The sequence below is a fragment of the Schistocerca gregaria genome, chromosome 7, assembly GCF_023897955.1.
Source record: "Schistocerca gregaria isolate iqSchGreg1 chromosome 7, iqSchGreg1.2, whole genome shotgun sequence".
In the NCBI taxonomy this organism is placed as follows: Eukaryota; Metazoa; Arthropoda; class Insecta; order Orthoptera; family Acrididae; genus Schistocerca; species Schistocerca gregaria.
In genome coordinates this window covers 319,000,340-319,012,791 of record NC_064926.1, presented here as the reverse complement: position 1 = coordinate 319,012,791, position 12,452 = coordinate 319,000,340, and the positions used below count along the sequence as shown (strand labels likewise).

Here is a 12,452-nt window from a genome sequence, read left to right as displayed (position 1 = left end):
TCAAGTCCCTGCCTTGGATTCAGCATATGGCAGAAGATACAGTATTATGTTTCAGTCATGAAAGAAAGTGGGTGTTACAAAGGTTTTGTTGTGCCATGAACAGAAATAATATTGCAGACAGAGAACAAGTTCCGATTAAGTTTTGTCCTTTTCAAATTAACCATCATGGCATCCATCTTAACCACTTTAGGAAAACTGTAGATGAACTATATCTGGATTGCAGACAAGAATTATAGCCCTGCTCCTCCCGAATGCAACTCCGGCCCTTCACCTGACTTGGTGTTTGAAGATGAGAGTATCTGATGAAATTTTAAGTTTATGACATTTTCTTATGAGCATGGCATTTCAACATTACAGCTGGAATTCACCTTCAGATGCCCAGATGAAATATCATGTATAGAAGTAAATGATAGCTGACTATAATCCTGAAACTTCACAGAGTGTTCATTATGCCAGGAAAACTTCAATATGAGTCAGATTAGGACTTGGTTATCACAAAATGAAAATCTCTGTTCATCGACAATGAAGAATTGGCATTTTGTTCATCAAGAGGAAAGTGTTTAAACACTGTGGTTGGTGTCCAAAAGCAGTCACTGCTCTCAAATCACTGTGGTTCTTTACACCACTCAACCAAGTTAAAAATCTAATAGTTGGTTCTTGCAGCAAGGCAGCACACAATTTGTAAAGAGTTTAATATCAGTTGCTTTGATATTCTTCCTCTATAGATCTGATCTAGTCCCATGTGATGTTACCACTTTGAAAAAGTGAAAACTCTAAAGTCATTCATTCTCTGTGTACAAACAGCTTATATACAATAGATGCAGAATGCTTGTGTTCATCAGAATGCTCAGATTTTTCTTTCTGTTTTTAAATAGTAATATAAATGCCAAATAGTACCACAGTTTGGAGTTCACACTAAACACTAGATTGCCCTTCAAAAACTTTCTCGGTCTTGTTTGTTTGTTTGTCTGTCTGTTTATTGATGCCTCAGTTATATGGCGAGTGGTTTCTTCAGAGGTAATTAATGACTAACAATTGTTCAAGGTAGAAAGAAGTTCTTTAGATCGCCTATGAACAGGTTGGCATGCCTATGGCACTGTCGTGTGTGAATGCTTAAGGTTAGATGTATACATCAGATAATTAAGTAAAGGTACTGAACTGAATTGGTGCAACCCGACTAAGAGAAAGGATAGGTTGATGATACATGTACTGATGTTTTAAAGGAGAATTAATTTGGTAGTACCGGGATAAAAATAGCAGAGAGAGAACAAGCATCTACTACAGTATGATGATTCAAATCGATTTAGTTGCAATACGCAGCAATACTTAGGAAAAGATGATGAGTCTTGTTCACGATGAATTCTTGAGGAGAGCTAAATGAAACCATCTTTGGATTGAAGATCGTAACAATAACACATTCACATGAACATAAATACTAAGTGATACAGCTATAAAACTGATCTGGTGTCAAGCAAAAAACATTAACAAAAAAGGGAGGGAAAAATAGACCATAATGTAAAATTCCTTCAATATTTCTACTGAAACTCACCTTCAGGAACTGCTCTGGACCCAACAGCACACTGGCTTGTATGATGTAGTAACAAGTCCGCAGGTTCTCTGAACTGCTCTCTATGAACAAAGTAAGTTAAGATAAAATATAAAACTGAAAATAAGCATGAGTAACTATGATTGTGTCCCATTTTCCATATTTAAAAAACCACTAAGCAGTAGCCTTTACATTCAATTTGTGTAACTGCACCTAGAGTTTACTATGACTACATACAATTTAAAAAATCTTTATTTCCTTACTTTTAAATAGGACAGGTACACTGGTTATTTGGCTGTTCAAGGTATTATACTCACTGATTGGAACTTCCGCAACTAGTACACTGTATGGATATTTAAAAGACGTGTTTACTTGTAATTGAACATTTAGATAATTGAAATTTACCCATTACAATGTAGAGAAAATTAGATGTATATTTGGCAGTTATTGAGATAATACTTGAAATAACAAAAATTATACTGTTTTCTTAATTTGACAATACAAAATAAATGATAAGCAACTTACAATTAGTAAAGCATAGCACATTTCACACACAAAAAAACCGTATTGTATTTTGTATACTGACCAAGCAAAGGAGGCATATTCCTGAAAAGCTGCAGAAGATCTGGACTGGCTGTAGCAGTATTCTCTAGGACAGCCAACCATAGTTCCAGTCCGTCTTCCATGAGATATACATGGCAATCTTGTTGCACATCTGTACTCATTTGAATGACAGGCAGCAAGAATGGGTGCAGAGTTTCGCTTCCACTGCCAAGTGCCTATTTGAAATAGGTGATGATATGCATGGATAATCTGTGTTATAATGTTCTATATACTAAATGATTGTATGCACATACACAAAAAATGTGCAGCATAATAATAATTATGATTTCACAAGATAATTTAAAGACACTGGGGGAAGGAAACAATTGCAAACAAAGTTTACATCACGTGTATCCCTCCCCCCCCCCCCCCCCCCCTCAGAAAAGACTTCCAAACACTTACATTTGACATTAACATATTTCTCAATTTCAGAAGAATACTTTTTTCTGTATTGCCAGTTTGCATTTTATATCATCATAGTTATGTTGCTGCCCAAATAGGAAAACTCACCTATTACTTTTAGTGTGTCATTTCCTAATGTAATTCCCTCAACATCAGCCGATATAATTTAATAACTCTACATTAGTCTTATTTTATTTATGCTGAAATTCATCTTACCTCTTTTCAAGATATGAAAAATTCCATTAATCTACTGATTTTCCAAGTACTTTGCCATCTCTGACACAATTACAATACCGCTGGTGAACCTTATGTTTCTATTTTTCATCCCTGAACTTTCGATTCACTTTCCAAGTTTATGCTTGTTTTCCTTTAAAGTTCGCTCAATGTACAGATTATACCAGTCTCTCATTTTCCTATAAATGGTATCTGTATATCCTATAACCATGTATTGTCTTATAACTTTGACTGTCTTTTGGCTTTTCCTCCTTTGTTACTTCGCACTTTTTTGCAATCTCCTTTTTAGTAATTTGTACTTCCCTTTTGCCTGTTCATTTACTGCTTTATTATGAAAAGGAAAGTTGCCACTCTCTCTCTCTCTCTCTCTCTCTCTCTCTCTCTCTCTCTCTCTCTCACACACACACACACACACACACACACACACACACACACCCTCCACTTTGACAGCTGCCACGTGTTCCATAGCAAGAAGTCCCTTTCATACAGCCTAGCCACCTGTGGTCGTTGCATCTGCAGTGACGAGCAGTCCCTCTTGAAATATACCAAAGGTCTCACTGAAGCCTTCACAGACTGCAATTATACTCCCAACCTTGTACAAAAACAAATCTGCTGTGCCTTATCTTTCCAGTCTCCCACCACCTCCCAATGTCCCACTTTCCGGCCACAAAAGAGCATTTCCCTCGTAACTCAGTACCACCCAGGACTGGAGTAACTGAATTAAATTCTCCGCCATGGTTTTGACTACCTTTCATCATGCCCTGCAATGAGAAATGTCCTACCCATTATCCTTCCCAACCCTCCTACAGTGGTATTCCGCCGTCCACCGAAGCTACACAATATACTCATCCATCCATACACAACCCCTGCTTCCAACCCCTTACCTCATGGCTCATACCCCTGTAATAGACCTAGATGCAACACCTGTTCCCTAAATCCTCCCCCCCCCCCCCACCACTACCACCAACACCACCACCACCACCTACTCCATTCCAATCACAAACATCACCTAACCCATCAAAGGCAGGGCTACCTGTGAATTCAGTCATGTGATCTATAAGCTAAGCTGCAACCACTGTGCTGCATTCAATGTAGGCATGACAACCACCAAGCTGGCTGTCTGCATGAATGACCACCCATGAACTGTGGCCAAGGAACAAGTGGACCACACTGTTGTGAACACACTGCCAAACATGATGTCCTTCATTTCAATGACTGCTTCCCAGCCTGTGCCATAAGGATCCTTCCCACCAGCACCAGTTTTTCTGAACTGTGCAGGAGGGAACTCTCTCTACAATACATCCTACTTTCCATCACCCTCCTGCCCTTCCCTGTTCCCACTCCAGTATTACACAGCCGTCATTCCACCATCACACACTGTCTATTTACTTCTTGTGTGTGTGTGTGTGTGTGTGTGTGTGTGTGTGTGTGCGTGTGTGTGTGTGCGCGCGCGCGCGCGCGCGCGCGCACTCCTCTACATCTACTGTTGATGAAGGCCTTAATGGCCGCAATTTTTATTTATTTGTGACAGTCTTATTGTTGTGACTATCTGCAACTCAGCATCTCCGCTGTATGGTGAGTGGCAACTTTCCTTTTACAATATTGTTACATTCCATCCTGGATTTTCCATTGTTTGATCACTTACTGCTTTCTCATATACAGTCCAGTCACATGTGACCACCACCTATGTTTGACATCAACATTCAGTAAGTACTCAGACACAGCAGTTGTCAGCACTAGCAGTGGATGGTATATAAAGCATGTTGGGGGAATGTGGAAAACAGTGCAGTTTTTTACATAATGCGAAGGTGGAATGATTTATCTGAGGTCCAAAAGGGCGTGCTCATTGGTTTTCGTGCTCTGGGTGGAAGCATTTTGAAAATGGCTAAGTTTGTAAATGTTTGCATATCATCATGATTAAAATATACCATATGCAGCAAAATGACACTATGTGTAACTGGTGCCGAGGTACCTGTGGTGCACCACTGGCCATCGATGACAGGGACATGATGGGTGAACAGATGTGCAACTGTAGAGAAACAGACCAACTGAATGATCCAAAAGGCTACTAAGAGTGCCTCCAAAACAAATGTTCAGGAAATACTGCTGTGTATGGGCCTCTGTACCAGGTCTTTGGTTCATGCAGCCATAATGACTGTAGCTCCTGGCAACAAAGGCCAGAATTTACATGCATGCCAATGCTGCAACTGGACATCCACTGAGTGATGCCAGGTGGCCTTCGAATCATGTTTTATGTTCCGTCTGGGCAGATGGCTGTTGGAGAGTATGGAGTGAAGCATGAAAGCAAACACTCTGCAACAGTGCTATGGTCTGGGGAATGTTTTCATGGCATTCCCTACAGATCCCATTGTTTTGGAACGGACGATCGATCAAACAAGTAAGCATCTATCATTGGGGACCAAGTCCACCACTGCATGCACTTTCCTTCCCTCAGCACAATGAAACTATCTTAAGACAATGTAATGTGTCACACAGCTTGGAGTGTACATGCATAGCTCGAAGAGTACCAGGCTGAGTTTACCATACTCCCCTGGCTACCAAAATCCCTGGATTTAAACCCAGTTGAGAAACAACTTTTATCCGGCTGTTTGTTCCATTGATCTCTAACTAGAAACCCAGTGCCATGATAATGGCACTGCCGTCAAGTGGCCCCATATCCCTGTCAGTACCTTCCAGAAACTCACTGACACTCTTCCTGCACGTTTCACAGCAGTCCACGCTACACCATAGGAAATGTGGTTATTCTGGCTTTTGATCAGTGGTCACATTAATATGATTTGATATTGTATTTTCTCTCCTTTCATAGTTAAATTCATTATCTCATATGCTATGCTAGGATTTCTACTGGGATTTGTCTTTTTGTCTAGTCATTACTCTACTGCCTTCACATGTACACAAACAAAGCTACCAATTTATCTTCTATTGTGTTTCTTTCACTTTTGTCAGATTATCATTCTCTAATGTTCTCTTTAAAACTTCTGAGCCTTTGGTTCTTTAAACTTATTCAAGTCTTCCTTATTTTCCAACCATTCTGCAATTTACTCAATTTTAATTTGTACTCCATAATTAACAAATTATGGCTAGAGTTGACATTTGCTCCTGAAATGTTTTGTAGGTAAGCCCTGGTTTCTAAAACTGTCTTGTCAATATATAACATACCTGAAACCTTCCAGTTCCCCTGGTCTCTTCCAAATACACAACCTTCCTTCATGATCCTTAAACCAAGTCTTGGCAATGATTAAATGGTGCTCTGTGGAAAATTCTGTAAGTTAGCTTTCCCTTTCATCCCCCCCCCCCCCCCCCCGTATTCCTACAATTTTTTCTTCATCCCCTACTATTGAATTGACATTCCCCATCATTCTTAAATTTTTCCCGATACATAACAACTGTGAGGAACATGAGAGAACTGCGACTGAAAATCAGCAGACTGTTATAGAAAATCTCTCTGTTGGCAAGTACTGGATGATTTGAATAGCACTCAGGAAAACCAAGCAGTCTAAATCGACCAGAACATATCATGTAATACATCTGTGGTCATGGGTATTATAAAAACTAAAGGTAAAAATACAGTCTGATTTACTGCATATCTGATTGGTTTGCACTGTTAATATTTAACATCATTACATCTTCATTGACTTTATCTCCATTAATCCACACATTTTATTTCAGGACATTTAATTAATTGAAATATATCCCTTGTGGCAGGGCAAGCCACAATCCTCCACTGACTGTACTCTCACTGTACTATTTTTGTAACATACCCCATAGAAGTATCTGGTACTAGGGTTTGGAAATCTTTAGTGGAAACATAACTGATGATAAACGTTTGAGTCAGGCCCAGATGTATACTCAGGAAGCCTAGTTGTTAAGGTGACTGCATGCAATGGGTATGAAATCGAGGTTCGAGTCCCAGCCTCGTACAAATTTTTAACTGTTCCACTGCAAGTTCAGCGTATTTGAATGATTTGTACAAACACATTTCATGATGTTGCATTTTCACTGATTTCATCTATTTATTTCGTACACTATTTTCCATTAAGTCTAGAACTAAACCAAGCTTCAACTAACTGTAAGGTATCCCTTCTCCAACCCTGTGTGAACATGTGTTCCTAGGTTAACACACTTAGGTCCTAAGATGTTTCTTGTTCAAATCTCAGTTGGTTTTGTTGTTCATGGGGAACTGCAGTACTAACAGTTCAAAGACAGTAGGAGCAGCAGCAGCAGCAGCAGCAGTAGTGATTGTTGCTGACAACAGCCTCACTTGCAACTTGCTATCATGAGGTTTTTCTAGAACGGATAATAGTGGCTTTTTAGCCTCTGCTTATTGTCTGGTTATGGGGCTCATTAAACTGGTTGTCCCCAAACTATAGGTAAACTTTCAGAAGTTAACTTGTCTCTTGAGTGTTCTGGTACAAGGACGCCCCCCCCCCCCACACACACAAATGCACAAAATTAAGTCAACCCAATACCCATTGGGGACGGAGGCAACGAGGCTATATTTAGTAAGTAGATTTTTGATTCTGAATGTGGAAATGGTACCTTTCTGCTAAACTATTTTATCACTCAGGAGTATCAATTGGTTAAAAAATAATTTCAAATGTTCATATGATAAAATTATAGAAACATGCTTCAGTAAACAGTTTCACTACTGCAACACAAATATTACATCTGACACAACCATATTAATCAGAGATATTAATGACAACACATGTCTGTGGAAATTAGTCATAAAATATTGTACTGTAGTTTCATCAGAAGGACCAATTTAATGCCTTTCATAAGGTGACGCCTGGACATGATAGCATGACATGAAGTTTACATATATACGACAAGATAAACTTCATGTCTGTAAACAACCCATATTATCATACTGAACTGTCATCTTATTAAAAGTAGGAAATTTGTCATTTCTTATGACATTACATTTCATGTTCATGATCAATAAGATTGTGTCACTTGCTATAGTGAAAAGTTTCACTCACAAGTGTTACGCAATATATTTTTAAGCATCTGACACTGGTTAATAATAAAACAATGTAACAGGGAAGACAACATTTTTACATTCAGAATCAAAAACCACTTAGTAAAAGTACCCTCCCTCATTGATCCCACCCCCAGAAGGCATTTGAAGCATTGTGTGTGTGTGTGTGTGTGTGTGTGTGTGTGTGTGTGTGTGTGTGTGTGTGTGTGTGTATGGGGGGGGGGGCACACGCGTGCGCGCCTGTGGGGGATTTGGGGGGGGGGGGGAGGGGCAGGTAGAGGGTGGGAGGGGGAGGGAGGGGGGAGGGGAGGACAAACTTCCAATATGTGAAGTTTCTCTTGGCAGTGATTTTGTGTAACAAGAGTCGCATCTGGCTTGTGTGGCACAGAATAATGTTCTCATAAATGGGTAGAAAACAGACAGACGTCTTGTATAGATATTAATAATTTATTTATGTTAATGTGTACAGATTATGGACTGGCTGGAGGTTTAAAGTGAAAAACTATCATGACTGAAATTGGACTGTAGAGTAACAACACATACTCATATTTTCCTGCTGGTGGCACTAACTGCAAATATCAAGCACTCTTATAAGCTCCCAGAATTAAATTCTGCTACTCTCCTATTAAAATGATAGTCTACCCTCTTGGCTAATGAGGGGTTACTACTTAAAATACAATGAGAAACACTTGTTGAATTTATCACCAATCATCAGTACATCAACTGCCAAAACTACACCCAGCTGCACCTGCTGAGTTACTGAAGATCAGTTTGGCATTTGATTAGAATGGGATATTGTGACAACACTGTTTCTAAAAAATCACATTATATTGATTAAATGCTGAGGCATAATGTTGTAAACCAATATGAAACGCAACAACAATGAAAGGGCATTAGTAGAGAAAACGAAGTGTCGATTTCTGTTTATTGTGAGAATTTCAGAAAAGTGCAGCTCGTCTATAAAGGAGACTGCATATACAATACTAGCGCAACCCATTCTTCAGTACTGCTCAAGTGTTTGGGTTCCCCCACCAGGTCCAATTAAAGGAAGGCAATGAATCACTTCAACGCTAGCAGCTAGATTTGTTACTGGTAGTTTAGATTAAAACGCAAGTATTACAGAGATGATGCGTGAAATCAAACGAGAATTCTGGGAAAGAAGACAACATTCTTTTCATGAAACAATATTGTGAAAATTTAGAGAAACTGCATTTGAAGCCGACTGCAGAACGATCCAGCTGCCGACCGCATTCACTTTGTGTAAGGACTACGAAGGTAATATAAGGTAAGAGAAATTAGGGCTCGTATGGATGCATATAAATAGTCAATTTTCCCTCATTACTTACAAGTAGAACAAGAAAGGAAGTGATTAGTAAGGATACAAGACACCCTCCATAATGCACCATATGGTGGCCTGAAGAGTACGTATGTAGATTATTCTTCTTCTCCTTCTTCTTCTTCTTTTCAGCACTCATGGGCCCTGTAGAACACATGCTGCATCAAACTTCTGCTTCCGTCTTCTTCTATCTCTTGCTATCTCTCTCCACCTTGTGAGGATTCCTAATGCTGCGATGTCCTACCCTAGTTATCTTTCCACCACGTGTGAGGTTGGCTCAATGATCTTGTTGCTTGGGGAGAGCCCTCAAATGCCTTCTTAGGAATTCTGTTGTTTTCCATTCTAGCCACATGCCAAGCCCATTGTAGTCTGCTACTTTTTAATTTCTGGATGACAGATTCACACTCTCCACATGCCATTCTCCAACACAGGTCCTCAGATTTTTCTCGTCACTTTTCTTTCAAAAACATTGTTTTGCTCTTTCTTTCTTGGTAAGCGCCCAGCTTTCCAAACTATATAGTACTACTGGGCACATGATGGTGTTATATAAATGCTCATCTTAGTGGTGATTGACAAAGCTCTACTTTTTGAGTGGGCTGCATAGGGCATACAGACATCTTGACCTTGAGGCTATTCTCTTGTTTATGTCCAAGCATTATGATATTTTTACTACTGAAGTGCAATACAAAGTATTTAAACTGATGAACTTTTCTGAATCTAGAATGGTGGTCAATTTCAACGTGTGGATTTGGGTTTATGACTCTACCTATTTCCATATATTCTGTTTTTTCTTGGTTTGTCAAAAGTCCCATTTTGCTGGCACTGTGCCTGAAAGATCTGTATATGTCTTCAGCTTCTCTTCAGTTCCACTGAGTAAAACTATATCAACTGCAGCCACTTTCTATAATGTAAGGTTGAAGAAAACACATGAAAGAGCATCTCCATGTCGTAGGGCTGTTTTGATTGGGCAGTTGCAGGATATGGATCCTCTGAACTTCACTCCTCCCTCTGAGCCACCCATGCAGTTTTACTGGGTATCTAAATTCTCTTACAGTGTTGTAGAGGCTACTTCTGTGGATGCTGTCATAGGCTCGCTGGAAAACACTGAACAGCCTGTGGATGTTTTTGTTTAAGTCCCAGTATTTCTCAAAGATCTGCCACAGAGGAAATAGATTATCATTTGTGGAATGGTTTGCTTGAAATACAGCCTGGTACACTTGAAAAATGTTTTCTGTGTAAGGCTTAATTTTGTAGAGATTGATCACTGACAGAACTTTGTATGTTATGCTCAGCAAATTGATTCTCCTGTGATTTCCACAATCCAGTTTGTTTCCTTTTCTGTGCATGGTGCGCATTATTGCAGTTTTCCAGTCTTCAGGTACTGTTTTCCAGATAACTGTGAAACAGTTATAAATTTCTTTGTATAGTCTGTTTCCATCCTCTTAACATCTGTGCAGACATCTGGTCCTCGCCTGCAGTTTATTGTTTTTCAACTTTTGAAATGGTGTGAACCACTTCCTATTCTGAAATGCTGTATTCGTCAGTATTACTGCTGTTACTCTTGGTCATTGCATAGTTGAAGGTTATGTGAGGATCAGTGCAATTTAGCATTTCTGAGAAATACTCTTTCCATCTTGCTAGAATATCTTCCAACTGTGTTAGCATGTTTTGATTTTTATCTTTTATGAATAAGTTTTCACTTTGATAACCTCTCTCATTGTTCTGTGTATACTGAAACAGCTTTGTTGAGCTTCTATTCCTGCTTTCCACTTTTATAGATTCGAAGACTCCAGTTAGGTATTTCCTCTTCTCTGCTCGTAGAACTCTTGCTGTGTCTTTTTTCAATGTGTTGAAGGTCTCTCTCCTGTCCTCACTCTCCACATTTTGCAACCACAGCATCCTGGTTTCTTCCCTCTTTCCCGCTGTTCTTTCATACTTTTCACTGAACCATTTCCACTTCTTCAGTTTCTTTTTCTTGCCCAATTTGTTTTTTAACAAGCCTTCCCTACACTATTTTCCTCCACAACTTCTTGCAATGCTGTAAACCGGTTATTAATTTCAGTCACTGCCTACAGGGCAGGCAGAGCTTGAAGCCTGGGAAAGGCAGTCTCTCTAGGAAATGGCAACCCAAAATATTACTCAGCAAGCTTAGAAGCTGTGATGGCAAGCCCCACCACCAGGCGTAACCTGCGCAGCACTTAAAGTGGCTAGGGTATTTTATACATGCTGGCTCACATTAATGATATGCCTCGGATAACGGATTTAAAAGAAACAGAACTAGGCTCCGAAGCATGAATTCACAAGATGGACACAACAAACGGGATTTCACATTCGAGTCATGGAACGTTCGTAGTCTTAACAAACCAGCTGTGGCAGCGGCTTTGATATCTGAATTAAAAATATACAACGCACACATTGTAGCTCTACAAGAAACTAGGTGGCTTGGAGAAAGGATAAACACGGAGAATGATTGTGTCATTTTTTATGGGGAGATGAAAAACAGCATGAATCTGGTATCGGCTTTGCTGTAATGAACAAGATTGTTAATATGGTTAAAGAATCATAAACAAAAGAATGTCTTACATCACAATCAAACACCAATGGTACAATATAACATTCATCGATGTTCAAGCACAGACTGAAGATACAACTGAGTATTAAAAAGATGAGTACTATGAAGAATTAGATAGGGTAGTCGAAAGTGTTCCAACAAGAAATAACAGACCTATGATAGTAGATAGGTAAAGAAGATGGTGGTGGTGGTTGTTTGTTCACCCCTACAACAGAAAAAAAACATAGCAAGTATTCCACCACAAACTAAAATGGATTAAAAATGATCAACTTCGCATTGTCAGATTAAAAATGATCAACTTCGCATTGTCAAAGAATTTGAGAATTTTGCTCCATGATGTATGTTGATGAATTACATTTTGTTTGATCCTTCCATTGCGCTAATGTTTGAGAAACATGAAAAACCTTGCATTATTCATTCAAGCCATTTGCTCCGTAGAATACAGTAGGCACAGTTCGTTTAACAGTTTTTAGTCAATGACAACAGTCTGGATGATTGACTGATCTGGCCTTGTAACAATAACCAAAACGGCCTTGCTGTGCTGGTACTGCGAATGGCTGAAAGCAAGGGGAAACTACGGCCGTAGTTTTTCCCGAGAGCATGCAGCTTTATTGTATGATTAAATGATGATGGCGTCCTCTTGGGTAAAATATTCCGGAGGTAAAATAGTCCCCATTCGGATCTCTGGGCAGGGACTACTCAAGAGGATGCCGTTATCAGGAAAAAGAAAACTGCCGTTCTACGGATCGGAGTGTGG

General features: G+C 39.5%; 1 protein-coding gene across 6 annotated transcripts in view; it reads right to left on the bottom strand.

Moving 5' to 3' along the window:
- Positions 1–12,452, bottom strand: part of LOC126281848 (importin-11) — a 181,094-nt gene that overhangs the window by 80,702 nt on the left and 87,940 nt on the right. For all 6 annotated transcript variants that reach the window (XM_049981102.1, XM_049981098.1, XM_049981099.1 and 3 more), the window contains exons 13-14: positions 2,133–2,325; positions 1,550–1,629 (exon numbers count right to left, since the gene is read on the bottom strand). In XM_049981102.1, coding sequence (XP_049837059.1) covers positions 1,550–1,629; positions 2,133–2,325 — 273 coding nt within the window. The remainder of the gene's footprint in view (positions 1–1,549; positions 1,630–2,132; positions 2,326–12,452) is intronic.